General features: G+C 42.3%; 1 protein-coding gene across 2 annotated transcripts in view; it reads left to right on the top strand.

The window, feature by feature from the left end:
- Positions 1-15,960, top strand: part of EIF2AK4 (eukaryotic translation initiation factor 2 alpha kinase 4) — a 100,947-nt gene that overhangs the window by 75,853 nt on the left and 9,134 nt on the right. For both annotated transcript variants that reach the window (XM_061157609.1, XM_061157608.1), the window contains 6 exons: positions 1,131-1,196; positions 4,823-4,993; positions 5,403-5,537; positions 8,779-8,886; positions 9,455-9,583; positions 11,100-11,186. In XM_061157609.1, the coding sequence (XP_061013592.1) occupies positions 1,131-1,196; positions 4,823-4,993; positions 5,403-5,537; positions 8,779-8,886; positions 9,455-9,583; positions 11,100-11,186 (696 nt within the window). The remainder of the gene's footprint in view (positions 1-1,130; positions 1,197-4,822; positions 4,994-5,402; positions 5,538-8,778; positions 8,887-9,454; positions 9,584-11,099; positions 11,187-15,960) is intronic.

Genomic DNA, 15,960 nt, shown 5'->3' with positions numbered 1-15,960 from the left:
TCTTATCAGTGAAGTCATTTACAGACTGGGGGAGACTGGTTTAGACTTCTCTTGGGGCCTCATTTACCACCTCATTATGTAAGACTGGGGCAGCATCACCTCCCATTGCCCTTCTGAATTTAGCCACATAGTTGATTTATTACTCTCTGGTATTTGTGCAAAGCCTGAAGCGGGGACAGTGAAGATCTTAAATATTACGGTGCTGGGGTGGAGGTGAATCCTTCCTTATCTTTTCTAATTTCTTTTCATGTTAAATATTATTTTTATAATAAATAAGAACATCAAGAAGATACAGTCACTAGCTGTGCCAGATAGCCTATGATTAAGACAGGATAAGCTGGGGAAGTTCCTAATGGTTGACTGTTTTTTGTACACTAAAAAGCTCAACTAGCTTTTATTTCATCTGCCAGGGACACGTCAAGGGTCCTAACTTTAGTGTTTGCTTCTTCATGTTTCTTTTCTCCTCCCAAAGTGCTGCTGCTGTTTGGCAGGGACAGATAGAACAGAGTGTCAGTGAGAGGCTGGCAGAAAGCCCAGGGATGGTGCAGAGAGCTTCCCATCACTTTTGTTCATATCCTGTCGGCTGCCTGGCAGCATGGGGTGGCACTCGGAGCCTGTCCACATGTGGCTTTCATTAGGGGATATGGTCAGTTGACTCTAGCATAAGCACCCCTGGGTAAGCCTCTCTGCCTTGGGTCACCTCACCATTCAGCAAGTACAGCTCTCCCCTGGTTAATTCCTTTATGTCAGGAATTGTTGTTCAGTCGCTCAGTCGTGTCTAACTCTTTGCAACCCCATGGACTACACCACACCAGGCTTCCCTGTCTTTCACTATCTCCCAGAGTTTGCTCAAACTCATGTCCATTGAGTCAGTGATGCCATCCAACTATCTCATCCTCTTTGCCCCCTTCTCTTGCCTTCAATCTTTCCCACATTTTAAAACCATGTTAGTTATAGCTTATGTGAATTGTGGAGGGAAAAAAAGCCTTTTAATCAGTTAATCCATCTTTCATGATGAGGAGCAGTTTGTCCAAAATGAAGGATCCGCCAGTCAGAATTAGCCTGGAAACTGTATCTTGTTCACAGCCAAATGTGGTGACTCTCATTGTTACCTTCTTCTTCTCCATTAGACAGAAAAGCTGACGAGGAGAGAAGTGGAAGCTAAATTTTGTAATCTATCCTTGTCGTCAAATAGTGTAAGTATCTTTCAATGGTGTGATTATGGCTCTCTCTGTAATGCTGTAATTCCAGAAGATGCCAAATTCTCACTGCAGTCAGGCAGCGGCGCTTCACGCCACCTCAGACAGTTTTTCCCTCAAGTGTTAATAGGTGCCATGGCAACGTCTGGAGTTAGCGGAAGAGAAATCAGGGCCATGATCAAAGAATGCGTCTCCATGCTATTTTCCTAACACCATATCCTTCTCTTCACACTCCTTGCCAAGGCTGTGCTCGGTGGAGCCTCCTGCCGAGCATACCTCACGCTGCTTGGCCTCTGCTGAAGTAGATTCTGCAGGATCGTCTGCGGCCCAGAGCTCCACCTCACGGGCCTCCCCCACCTCATGGTCTTCCAGCACCTGAGAGCTGCATTATAGCTCTGGCTTTTCTGGGGCATTACCTACTCCTAAAATCTCACTGGCAGTGAGGAAATCTCACAGTAAATAGGTTTGTTAGTTCTCTCTTTGAGCATCAGGTTGGGCCCAGATCTTTACCAGTCACCCACACTTAACTGAGTCCCTGAAAAGCAAAAGACAACAGGGATTTCTTACATTTTCCTGAATATTTATTCAAGAGAAGTTTAAGGGAAGATTTTTTTTTTTTTGAACTTTCCCAGAGCCTTTCTAGACCTGGTCTGACACTCAATTACATAATCCTCTTGTCATTTAGCCACTAAGTCTCCTGCAACCCCATGGACTATGTCCCACCAGGCTCCTCTGTCCATGGGATTTCCCAGGCAAGAATACTGAAGTGGGTTGCCATTTCCTCTTCCAGGGGATCGTCCCACCCAGGGATAGAACCCGTGTCTCCTGCTTGGCAGGCAGATTCTTTACCACTGAGCCAACCTTGGGAACCCTATGGTGATGAGCAAAATTCACCTATGGGATAAAATATGATCATACACAGGCCAGGCAGAGTTATTCAGATTCTAGGACACCTACCATGTGTCAGGCACAGCGTTCAGGACGTAAAGAGATGTCAGTGGAAGAGTCCACAGCCTGCTTTCAACTTCTTCTTTCATACTGGCCGTTAAAAGCCATGAGGGGATCCGTCCAGTACGTGTCTACCCTCAGCTCACAACTTTCACTGGGCGTCACAGTTTAAAGAACTCACTCAAATATTAATAGTTTGCAGGTTGGGAAAGTAAACCAGATACATAGCGCTAGGAACTCTGGAAATTAAATCAGATTACATTTTAAATGTTAACTATTATAGGAGGTATTAATAATTATAAAGTGACTCAGTGGAATAATATTCTAGTACAAATAACAGTTTTTTTTATGAAATACCCTAGATATGTACACAGCACATAGCCATGTGCAGAAATAGTCCTGTGTATTAAAGACACAAAGAATCTGTCCAAGAAACTGCCCAGTTCAGTGACTCCTTAAAATGGTTCAAGCCCAAAAGGTTCCCTGAACTAATACATTTCAAAATACTTAACGCTTGCAGAAGATAGCCACATTGGTTGCTAAAATGTCAGCTTCTTTGCTTTTTGCTAAATTTCTATCCATTAGTCATTTGATGTGTGTATATGCTCAAGTCACTTCAGAAGTGTCTGACTCCACAACACCATGGACCCTAGCCCACCAGGCTCCTCTGTCCATGGGATTTTCCAGGCAAGAGTACTGGAGTGGGTTGCCATGCCCTCCTCCAGGGGATATTCCCGACCCAGGGATCGAACCTGCATCTCTTACGTCCCTTCATTGGCAGGCAAATTCTTTACTGCTAGGGCCACTTGGGAAGCCCAGTCATTTGCTATTAAGCATTAATTCAAAGTTGTGTGTTTGATTAGTTCAAAATGGAAAAATTAGTATCTAATATAGGCATTGGTGGGCTTTCCAGGTGGCTCAGTAGTAAAGAACCCACCTGCCAACACAGGAGACATAAGAGATGTGGGTTCAGTCCCTAGGTCGGGAAGATCCCCTGGAGGAGGGCATGGTCACCCACTCCAGTATTCTTACCTAAAGAATTCTCATGGACAGAGGAGCCTGATGGGCTATAGGGTTTCAAAAAGTCGGACACAACTGACTTAGCACACATAGGCATTTAGTACTTTGATTATTTTAAAAGGGAACCCTAAGAGTATTAGAAGAGGGAGTAGAAATGCTGCAGGAAAGTTTCAAATATCTGGCCCAGTGTTCATATTTTACAGATGAGGCACCTAAAGCCCAAAGAGATGCATGACTTATCCCAGGTTACATGGAGTTAGTTGGTGATAGGTTGAGGACCAGAATCTGGGGGTGTAAACTCTGATGCTTCGGGCAGTTTATTAATGGGGTGGTGGTGGTGGTTTAGTCACTAAGTCGTGTCCGACTCGTGCGACCCCATGGACTGGGGCCTGCCAGGCTCCTCTGTCCATGGGATTCTCCAGGCAAGAACACTGGAGTGGGTTGCCATTTCCTTCTCCAATTAATGGGGTAGTATAATGTTTAAAGACTCATTGGAAAAGACCCTGATGCTGGGAGGGATTGGGGGCAGGAGGAGAAGGGGATGACAGGGGATGAGATGACTGGATGGCATCTCCGACTCGATGGGCATGAGTTTGAGTAAACTCGGGGAGTTGGTGATGGACAGGGAGACCTGGTGTGCTGCGATTCACGGGGTCGTAAAGAGTCAGACACGACTAAGCGACTGAACTGAACTGATAATGTTTAAAAGATTTTTTTATTAAGAAAATAAAATCAAAGACATAAAATTTTAAAATGTTATCTTTAAGATACTAAAGAAATTAGTAACACTTTGAGATTTTTTAAAAATACAAGTGATTTATGATTATGAAACTACCTTAAGCTTCATTCATAAGTCTTCATTCAGCTCTTCAATTCCATATGCCTGTTTATAGATGAACCAGGTTGTATCTGCCTATAGTCTCAAAGTAGCTATAGTTTTGTTTCTTAGTTTCCACTCTGGCCCCTGGAGTCTTTTTTCCTGGTTTTATGATCATAGTTATTTCCTCTTCAAGGCACACTGGGCCAGGGCCTGTGCCCGGTCCACAGATAGATCACTGTTAGCTGCTGCCCCCTCCTGGCGGAGACAGTGAGTACAGCTGCTGAGAGCTGGGATCTGGCACAAAGTCTGAGCCAGAAGAGAAGGCAGCGGGGGCTGCCTGTAGGAGGTGGTATCCAAAAAGCATCTCAAGGCTACAAGTAGGAATTATTCAAGGGAGGACAGGGAACTCCTGTCCTGGCTAACTCAGTGTAGTGTTAGAACAAGTCAGACTTTGCCTTCCTGTCCCTCATTGACGTGCCTGGAGTCATGGAAATTTACGAGCATAAGGAAGGCAAAGAGGAACAATACTGGCCGGAAAATATATATAATGGAGGTGCTGCCAGTGTCAGGGTCTGCTCTGCCGGGGTCAGCATTCACTGTGTGTGGGACTAAAAATGAACTGTGAGTAGGAACCTGGAGCACTTCTGCAAGGTGCCTTAGAGTTGTTGGAAAACAATAATCCTTAGTGGGGACTAAAATTAGCCTTGACCACAAACTCCACCCTCTTGGAGGTGCAAAAGCTCTGCCACTTCCCCCTGTATATAGGAAACATGCAGCAAAGTAAGTCTTCGCTGCCATGGATTTTGGAAGCTAACTGTGCCTCCTTGCTTTCCAGCTGTGTCGACTCTACAAATTCATTGAGCAGAAGGGAGAGCTACAAGATCTAACCCCAACCATAAATTCATTAATAAAACAGAAAACAGGTGTCGCCCAGTTGGTGAAGTACGGCTTAAAAGATCTGGAGGAGGTCGTTGGACTGTTGAAGAAACTTGGCATAAAGTTACAGGTTTGGCAATTGTTTGATTCTGGCAGCACCAATTTGTAGCATTAATAATAGCACAAGGAGGAAATGGGTTTTATTTTTCCAGAAGAATGCTGCTTTCTACATTTTGGAACATTTGATACCTAGTAATAATTTTGGCTTGTATCAGAATTTCTTTGCGAGCATCACAATTCCTATTGTGTGATAATTCTTACTATGTCGACCTCAAGAGAGGTGGTTATTCTTGAAGAGAACAGAGCTCCTCTTTCTTGGTGGGCTGTAGTCCAACAGATCATGTACCAAATCATACTGAATATTTTGTTTATACTAAATAGATTGTTCTGATGCTCATGATGGAAAATGGGGTCTTCAGCATTGCGCACTCTTTACATTTCAAGCCCTTGACACACCCGTGTGGCATTTCCCTTGACAGGTCCTGATCAATTTGGGCTTGGTTTACAAGGTGCAGCAGCACAGCGGAATCATCTTCCAGTTTGTGGCGTTCATCAGACGGAGGCAAAGGGCTATATCTGAAATCCTTGCAGCTGGTGGTAGATATGACCTGCTGGTGAGGGCATTTCTTCCTCAGCTTGTTACTTTAATATTTACTTATTTGGCTGCACCAGGTCTTAGCTGCCACACGCAGGAGCTTTGATCTTCGTTGTGGCATGCAAACTCTTAGCTGTGGCATATGGACTCTAGTTCCCAAACCAGGGATCGAACTTAGACCCTGTGCCTTGGGAGCTTTGCATCTCAGCCACTGGACCACCAGGGAAGAAATCGTTTGAAACTACAGAAAAATTGAATCACTGGTATTATTGAGCACCTATATATATTTCAACTGGGAATAGATATGTCTTATGAAATGCATTTGTACTACTTTTAACTTTTGTGTAAATAGCTAATAGGTTGACAGACTATTGCCCAGATAGTACAGAGAGGTCTTGTGTACTTTTTACCCAGTTTCTTTCAGTGGTTGAAGCTGGTATAACCGTAATAGAACACTAAACCCAGGACACGGACCTCCACATACTGTGTGTGTCTGACCCTGGGCCGTTTTTATCATGTGTAGGCTCCTGTAATTGCCACCACGGTTGAGATGCAGTGGGATGTATTAATAGAGTCTTAACTCCTCATGTCCTCTGCCCCATCCCCTGTGTGTGATTGTCGTAAACATTTCCTCAGCGCACATTGAGGCCACGTCAGACGGTGTTGTGCTCTTTGCGTCCAGTGTTGAACTCTGAAAAACTCAAGAAAAGAAGGAAGTTTACTGTATTTACCCAAAACTTCTGGATTCTGATGAGAAATCTGGGTTATTTGAATTATTTTTCCCCTATAGGAAAGATGACTGTCGATACTTTTAAGATTTTTTGTTTGTTTGTTTTTAGTTTGAAGTTCAGTTATATATCTTGGCAGGACTTTCTTTGCATTTGTCCTGTTATTGATTTTTCCCAGCTTCTTGAATCTGTAGGTTTGTCTTTTGCTAACGAGCCTCCTACCAGGCACCAGCAGGCCTCAGAGCGGGTTCAGTAGGGAGCCAGGACCTCCATATCTGCCTCGGGGTAGTGCGCCCCGCACCAGCAGAGTCAGTGGAGGCCAGGACCCCTGACTTCCACCCTCACTGAAGCAGTAACAAGGCCCTCCTCCCCTCTGTGGTGTTCCGGAGGAGGCTGAATGGGAAGCTGGAACTTTGACCACTATCCAGCATAGTATGAGGCATTATTTTTTCCACAATTTTTTCAGCTTTACTTTCTTTTTTCTCTCTTTCTAGAACTCTGATAACACAATGTTACATCTTTTGTTACACTTCTATGGTCCTGGGACATCTTTCTTTACAGTCTCCTTTCTCTGTTGTTTACGGTGATTTTATCTTCAGTTTCTCTGATTGTTTTTCCTGTTATCTCCATTTATGCTGTTGGGCCTAGCATACTTATTTCTGCTGATTTCTTCCCGTCAACTAATTTTGGGATCTTTTTTTTTTTTTTCTGTTTTTTTTTCCTAACTATATTTAGATGTAAACGTAGGTTTTTTATTTGATGCTTCCCTTGTCCCTAGATGTAGCTTTGTATTGCTATGACTCTCCCTCTTAGCATGGTTTTACTGAATCCCGTAGGTTTTGGATTGTAGTGCTTTAATTTTCCAGTGAGTTTTTTGTCTTCCACTTCTTTGCTGAGACTTTACCTTTTTTTATTTGTTTGAAGCCCATTTATGATTCCTGTTGTAGCATTTTTGTTGGTGTCTGTCAATTTGCCTTTTCTCATTCACTTTGAGATCCTGGATCTTGTTACGATGCCTGATTTTCAGTTGTATGCTGGACATTTTGAGTCTTACGTGACTAGACTCTAGAACTTACCTAGACCTTCCGGTTTAGGCCTCCTCTGATACTGCATAGTGGAGGTGGGGTGGAGCGGGCAGGGGGGTACCACTTTCCTGCTGTCAGTTGGGGGTGAAGATCAGGTTCCTTACTTGGCCTCCTTCTACATCCCCAGGGTGGGAGGGGTGCCTTGTTACTGCTTCCCACAGGCCTCCACTGGTAGTATAGTGGAGGGGTTGGGGGCTGGGGAGTTGGCAGGTGGCCTTGTTACTGCCGGAAAGCAGTGAAAGTTCCAGCTTCCATTCAGCGTCCTCTGGCACCACCCAGGAGGGGAGGGGCACCTTGTTACCACTTGGGTGGGGTGGAAGTTGGGGCTCCTGGTCTCCACGGACACCACTGGGGGAAGCATTACTCCCAGACAGATAGAAAGTACCGGCTCCCCCCAGTGTTCTCAGATACCACCCTCCTGGGGCTTGGTGGGGCCTCTCTGGGTGAGGGGGAGTGTTTTGACCCCACTCAGCCATCCTGAGTGGGAGTGTCTATGCTTCTTCTGAGACGTTTGGCCGACCGGGGCTAGTATTGTCTACAAATTTTTTGTCTTGCTGGGTTGCCCCTTTTTGATTTTTTTTGACCAGAGAGATCAGATTTTCCTTGGGGCTTTTTTGTTTGTTCTCCTTGGCATTTCTGGGATGACAGTTTCTGCAGCACTCAGTCCTTGGGTATAAGAGGCAAAAACCAAACCCAGGGAACTCACCACATGTGGTTCCTCGGATCCCATGGTCCCTGCCATCTTCTCTCCACTCTCAGAGTCGTCTTATGTTTGTTTTACCCTTAGTGTCCAGGGGTTTTAGCTATACTTAGAGGAACAGGGAGAAGTGTATCTACCCATCTTGGTCCAGAACCTATGTATGCCACTTTAAATTATCTAGCAACATAAAGTAAGTAAAAAGAAAAAGGTGGCATTAATTTTAATAATGTATTTTATTTAACCCAATATATCTAAAATAATATGTAAGCATGTAATCAATTTTTTTTTAATTATTAAGGAGCTATTTAATTTTTTCTAAGTCTTTACAGTTAGCATTGTTTAACCCAGTATACCCAAATAGTATTTCAACATGTAATTGAATATCTAAAAATTATTAAGGAGCTATTTTACATTCTTTTCCATTCTGAGTCTTTGCAGCCAGTGTGTTTTACATATACAGCAAACATCAGTCTGGATTAGACATTTCACATGCTCAAGCCCCGTGTGGCTAGTGGCTGCCAAATTGAACAGTGCAGGGCTCGGTGCAGCATTCGTTAACATTTCCTGAATTTGCAGGTATGCTTGCTTCTCTCTCGTGCTACACACACACACACACACTCTTACACACTTTATTTTGTTGAACCCTTTGATAAGTTGCTATTAGAGTGCATGCCCCCAAATCATTGCTTTTCCTATCATCACACTTTCTTCTCCATTTCATAACCAGAGCTGTCTGTCTCTCCACAGATTCCCCAGTTTAGAGGACCACAGGCTCTGGGGCCAGTTCCTACTGCCATCGGGGTCAGCATAGCCATAGACAAGATAACCACAGCTGTCCTCAACATGGAAGAGCCTGTAAGTACTAGCTCTGCTTTCCAGCATGCTCTGAGATGGCTCTCCTTTTGCAGTCATTCACATGGAGCCCCAAATGTGGTAGCTGTAGACTGAGGTTTAGGGAGACTGTCTTTGCTATGAGGGACAAGCCTAAATCTTGGTGTCGATACTTAGCCTCTGCTTTCTAGCTAGGGGACCTTAGTCTAGTAGCCTGACTCTTCTTATCTGTAATATGCTATGTAAATGTGAGAGATTACACTTGTTAACAGACTCATATCAAAGCCCTCTGGTCATAATTCTACAAAGAAATGGTTTTTTCCTCTGTGTTTCAGGCAAGATTAGTTTCCCAGAGAAAAAGAATATCTTCCTAATGACTTAGAAATAATTTCAAGTCTTTTATCTTAAAAGACTAATATAAAAATTTCCTGTGTCATTTTTTTTACTATGTCATTTTGAAGCAAAGACTTGTGCATTTATGTTGCCGTATGTGATTTTAAGATGCCTGTTTTCATATGAGTGCTGCCTCCATGGTCTCACATACATGCCCGGAATCTCCCTCCTCTAAATGTAATCAATGTTTCTGATCCAGGTTACAGTAAGCTCTTGTGACCTCCTGGTTGTAAGTGTTGGTCAGATGTCCATGTCCAGGGCCATCAACCTAACCCAGAAACTCTGGTCAGCTGGAATCACAGCAGAAATCATGTATGACTGGTCACAGGTAAGGAGACAAAAAGCACCTGTGAGTGGAGGGCGCCTAGTCACGGCTTCAACAGCAAATCAGCGTCTATGGCTTTAGTTTCTGCCAAACTGTCTCTATGATTTCATTTGCTTCCTGTAGGAGTTTCTGATTGTTGGAGTAACAAGTTACCAAACTAAATGGTTTAAAACAACACTTATTTACTATCTTACACTTCTGGAATTCAGAAGCCTGAAATCAGTTTCACTGGGCTAAAATCATGGTGTCTGGTAAGGCTGGTTCCTTCTGAAGGTTTTAGGAGGAGAATCCACTTCCTTGCCTTTTCCAGCACCTAGAAGCCTCCTGCATGCCTGCTTGTGGCTCTTTCGTCTGTCTTCAGACTCAGTAGGGTAGCATCTTCTTTCCTCTGCACTACGTTTCTGTCCTTCCATCTCTAATTGACCCTCCTGTCCCTTTTTACCAGGACCGTTGTGATTATACTGGGCCCATCCTGATAACCCAGGATAATCTCCCCATCTCAAGATCTTTAATCAATCTGCAAAATCCCTTTTACCTTATAAGATGCCATAGTCATAGGTTCCCAGGGGTGAGGATGTGGACATCTTTGCAGGGCCACTATCCAGCCCAGCACACTTCCCAGAGGCATTCTGTGTCTCGCGTTTTTAGCTCTGTATCCTCAGGCCTCTCACAGCTGGCCTAACACCTGCTCTGGGTGTGGAGATGAGAAGAATGGCACCACTGAGCACCCGGCCTCCCCTTTAGATGGGGGGCCTTCAGATGACTGACTTCTCTACAAGCAGATCAGAAGGGGCTGCAATCCCAGCCGGTCCTCCAAGGTGTACACACATTCACCCTCACTCAGAGGGCCCCAGAGCATGAAGAGATGCCCAGGGAAACAGAACCCGACCCTCTCACCTGTTTATGCCACATCACCTGCCAGGAGCTGCTGCTGTCCATTTCTGTGTGTATTATATAAAAATTCATGTTAGAAGTATGCTGAGCAATAAATTATAATCCTTGAACAGAGCAGTATCCTCTTCCATTTACTTGTTTCATAAATTGTTAGAGCAGTGTTCTGTCTTAAAGTAAAATTATAAGCTCAGTTAATGGTGACTTCAGCCCAGCACAGGGGTGTCCCCTGCAGGCTTCTCTGCTCTGATACTTCTTTGCTTTATGCTTTAGTTCTGCTTTTCACCTTCTACTGTTTCTTTTGTTGCCTTTGTTTTCCCCGAAGGCCTTTTCCCTGTGTGTGTGTGAATATTTAGCAACAATCAAGATGTGAAGTTTTTGAAAACTTCTTACTATATCCTGACCACACTGAGTGATATGGCCCCTTAGAACAATAGTGAAAACACAGAAAACAAAAGAAATCTTATTCTTCCTTTGAATTCTGTACTCTTCTTGCTTAATATTTATTTATATGAACCATTAGATCAACATGTTTAGTTACTCACTTTGAGGACACACTGAACATAGTGTTTTCATTCTCCTTAACTACTTGAAGCTTTTCCAAGTGCTTTGTGTTTATTTGTTTCAGTCCCAAGAGGAATTACAAGAGTACTGCAGACATCATGAAATCACCTATGTGGCCCTGGTCTCGGATAAAGAAGGAAGCCATGTCAAGGTAAAGACCAGAGGATGTCTTTCACAATTCAACAATTAGATTTCCCAAACTGTATTAACCATGGAATGCCCAACCTTCCCACTGAGGTCCTAGCCTTGGGCCTGGGAAACCCATTATTTCATTCTCCTTTTGAATTGCTAGGCCTGTGTTTTGGAGAAAGTGTATGAAATAAAGAAGAGAGAATCTGAATCTGAACACTTTTCTTTGAACTTAGAAAAAAAATTAAAAAGCTATGACTAGGTTTTTTCTCTACTTTTTTCCCCCTTGTTCCCTTTCTCCATCTAAGGAAATAAAAATAATAACTATAGCTAATATCTCCTGGCAGACATATCTCTGGTTAACTTCTTAACCAATTTTACTATGTTGTATTTAAACAAAAAAGTTCATAAATAGATTACCTCATAACCTTTATTTCCGTTTTTAAAGGGAGAAAAATCAATATATTTCCCTTTGTTTTTTCCTTTTAATATCTTTGTCTGGTTTTGATAGCAGAGTGATTTCAGCTTCGTAAATGAGTTGGATCCTCTGTTCTCTGGATAATGTTGTAGAATTGGTATTATTTCATTCTTAAATATTTGCTAAAATTCACCAGTAAAAACACTGGGACCTTTACTATCTATAGTGATATTCCCTTTCATTCCTGATATGGTAGTTTATATCTCCCCCCCTCCTTTTTTTTTCCTGATCACCCTAGCTAGAGGTTTATCAGTTTTGTCTATAGAAAACCAGCTTTTTATGTCATTGATTTTTCTCTATTTTTTGTTCAATTGTGTTCTGTTTTATTGATTTCCTTTTTTTTTCTTCATTCTACTAAATTTGGATTTAGAGACAGTCACTAAGTTGAGGTTTGCTTTTCTTATCCATTCTTTGACAGTCCCTGCCTTTTATTGAAATGGTTAAATAATTGATATGTTATGCAGTTATTGAAATGGTTGGGCTTAAATCTACCATTTTACTATTTGTTTTGTTTGTTCCATCTGTTCTTTTTTCTCCCATTTTTTTTTCTCTTCTCATGCTTTGTTTTTAGATCAAATAGTTTTTATTCCATTTATCTCTATCACTGGTTTACTGACTATAACTCTTATTTTTACTGGTATATTTTAGTGACTTCTCTAGGGTTTGTAGTATACAACTTTCACATTCTGCCTTCAAAAACTACTATATGCCTTCACATGTAGTATTAAGAACCTTACAACCAAATGCTTGCATTTCCCCCACCATCCTTTGTGCTATTGCTGCCAATTTGTTTTCTAAATATGTTACTAACTTCATAATACATTGTATTTTGGTTTTAATTAATCAATTACCTTTTACAGAGGTTTTTGAAATAAAGAGGGAATGTCCTTTATAGGTCTTCCTCTATAGCTAAGCAGTTAAAAAAAAAATTCACCTGCAATGCAGGAGATGTGGGTTCAATCCCTGGGTCAGGAAGATTCCCTGGAGGAGGAAATAGCAGCCTACCCCAGTACTCTTGCCTGGAAAATTCATGGACCAAGGAGCCTGGCAGGCTACAGTTCATAGGTCGCAAAGAGTCAGACATGACTGAGCATGCGTGCACGTCCTTTATGTTTACCCATATATTTACCATTCCTGGAACTGTTTATTCCTTTGTGTTCAGCCAGATAGCATTCTGATTTTATTTTCCTTCTGCCTGAAGAATTTCTTATTATTTCTGATTAGTGCAGGTCTGCAAGTGATGAATTCTCTCAACTGTTACTAGTCTAAGAAAGTCTTCACTTCACCTTTGTTTTTGAGAGATATTTTTGCTGGATATATGATTCATGATTTATGTTTTTCCTTTTGCACTTTGAACATTGTCTTGTTTTATTGTCTTCTGATCTGATAGTTTCTGTTTAAAAGTCTGCTTTGATCCTCTGTAATTTACCTTTTTATCTTCTGGCACCTTTTTAAAATTTTCTTCTGTCACTAGTTTTCTGCAACTTGAATATGATGTGCCTTGGTGTCATGCTGTATGTTCTAATGGTTGGTATTCATAGAGCTTCTTTGAACTGTAGACTTACAGTTTTCATAAAATTGGAAATTATTCAGATATTATTTCCTCAAATATTTTTCTGTCCCTTTTTCTTCTGGGACTCTGATTACAGAAGGTTAATCATTTGATACTGTCCCACAGCAATGGCAGCCCACTCCAGTACTCTTGCCTGGAAAATCCCTTGGATGGAGGAGCCTGGTGCGCTGCAGTCCATGGGGTCGCTAAGAGTTGGACACAACCAAGCGACTTCACTTTCACGCATTGGAGAAGGAAATGGCAACCCACTCCACTGTTCTTGCCTGGAGAATCCCAGGGACGGGGGAGCCTGGTGGGCTGCCGTCTATGGGGCTGCACAGAGTCGGACACGACTGACGTGACTTGGCAGCAGCAGCACAGCTCATTGAGGCTGTTCTTTTGTGGGTTTTGTTTGCTTTTTCTCTCTGTATGTGCTTTATTCTGGATCATTCACTGATCTTCTCTGCAATATCTTATCTGCTATTAATCCCATCCAGTGCATTTCCTATTTCAGGTACTGAAGTTTTTTCATCTGTATAAGTTACATTTGTGTCTTTTTTAAAAAATGCCTTCCATTTCTTCCCTCATCATAGTCCTTGTTTCCTTTATATTCTTTATAATAGTCATTTTTAATTCCGTCATCTTGACATTTTTGGTCTGAATTTTCCCTGGTTATGAATCATATTTTCCTTCCTCTTTTTAGGCCTGTTAACTTGTGAGTAGTTATTAGACATTGTGAAGTTTACATTTTTTTTGTACTGTGTTTTATTATGTCCCCATTTTTTTGGCTGTACTGCACAGCTTTCAGGATCTTAGTTCCTGAATGGGGATTGAACCCTGGGCCACGGCAGTGAAAGCTCCCAGTCCTAACCACTAGACAGCCAGGGAATTACCCTTCTGTTCTTTACATACTGCTGGACTTTGTTCTGGGATGTACTTAATTTCCTTGACTTTTGCTTCATCCTTTCCAGCCTTTAAGTTTTGTTAGGGCAGCCTTTAGTCTAGATCTAATTTAGCCCCACTCCTAAGGCAATGCCCTTTGGAGGATTCTGCCTTAAGTTCCATGTATTATGAGGTCTCTCCACTCTGTAAGAACAAGAACTATTCCCATCCCTGTGGATTTCAGGAATTATTATGCCCACTCATTTCTGCTGGTTGTCTCCCCAGCCTTGGATAGTTCCCTCTCTCCCAGGCACAGATCAGTTCTCTGCCAAAGATGTGAGTGGACTTCTCTGCAGAGCTTTAGAGATCTTTCTTTCTCTGGCTGTAACTCTCTTCTTTTCGGTCCTCTGCCACAGTTTCTAGCTATCCTGGCCTACCTAAGCTCTAGTCTGTCTCCCCAGCTCAGCAAGACTCCTGGCCTCTGGTTAGGTTCCTTCTCTCTGCACAGCAGTCTGCAGACTTCCTCAGCACAGTTACCTAGGGCACTCAAAGGCTCACTTCATTCCCCTCCTCTCAGGATAACAGTCCTCCACTGCTTGTTGTCCATTGTCTGAAAAACAGTATTTATATATTTTGTCTGGCTTTCTAGTCGTTTAAGGCAGGAAGGTAGTTCTTACAGAAGTTAATTCTTTATGGGAATGTTTGTAAATCTCCACTGCTAGCCTGCTTGATAAGTCACAAAATCATAAATGACCCTAGTCCTATTGATCACACCTCTTCCAGAGCAGTGACTGCTCCTGTAATATTACCAAGAGATGACTGTCTAGCCTCTGCTGGATAATTACAGCATCATAACCCACTGCTATAATGATCAGCAAATTTTAAAATCTTGAATAAAAATCTGCTTCCCCAAATTTACATTCATTGGTCCTAGTTCTGCCTCTAGAATGGTCAAAATACCAAGTCTAATTCTTCCTCTTTCTCTTAACTACCTTCGCATGAATTTTAGGATACCACTGCCATGCAGTGGACCACTTTAAGTGTCCTCTTTTCTGGTTTAATCATTCCAGTTACTTAAGCCATTCCTCATAAAGTGATTTTCCAAATCCTTCACCCTCCTAGTTAACCTCCTCTAGACACATTTAACTTTGTCAGTGTCTGTCCTTAAATGAGATACTGGAATTCTACAAGTGCTCTAAGCATATTCTGACTAAACAAGAAGGGTCTGTAAACTCCCTCAATCCAGATAACATATTTCTTCTAATATAGCCTACAAGTAAACTAACTTTATCTACCACGTAGTTCTTTTGGTCCTCCTGAATTCATCATCAGCTGAAACCCGTTGGCCTTCCCACAGCTGTCACCACATCTGACCGGTCTTCTGCAGTGAGGGCTTGACGACAGGACCTCGTATTTGTCTCTGTTAAATGTGATCTTGTTCACTTCAGTACATTGTTCCAGCTCATCCAGCTCTTTTGACTCTTTTGCCTCTGTTAGTGGCAGCATATATATATATGTATATTTATAAATATAAAATAGCATCATCTTTATATTTGAAGGGCAAGACATCACTATGTTCACCCATTCAGCAAGTGCATATTAAGCATTCACAGTGTGGAAGGGATTGAATTTAGGGCCATGAGAGATGCAGGGACATATAAGCCACAGGTCCTGCTGTCAAGGATCCTATAATCTGGTGGGGAACAGAAGACATTCATGCATGATTATGAGCTAGAAAATGCTCAATGCCGTGAGAGTCCTATAAGAAAATTCTTTGAGGATTCCTCAACCTGAGATTACTACAGAGGTAGCAGGGAAGTCTTCAGAGTGGAGGTGCAGTTAATGCCAGACCCCCATGGATGGGCAGGATACCAAAAAGGCTTT

This window comes from Dama dama, chromosome 12 (assembly GCF_033118175.1).
Source record: "Dama dama isolate Ldn47 chromosome 12, ASM3311817v1, whole genome shotgun sequence".
NCBI classification, from domain to species: domain Eukaryota; kingdom Metazoa; phylum Chordata; class Mammalia; order Artiodactyla; family Cervidae; genus Dama; species Dama dama.
Note: the sequence above shows the minus strand (reverse complement) of the source record. Positions and strands in the feature narration are given on the sequence as shown.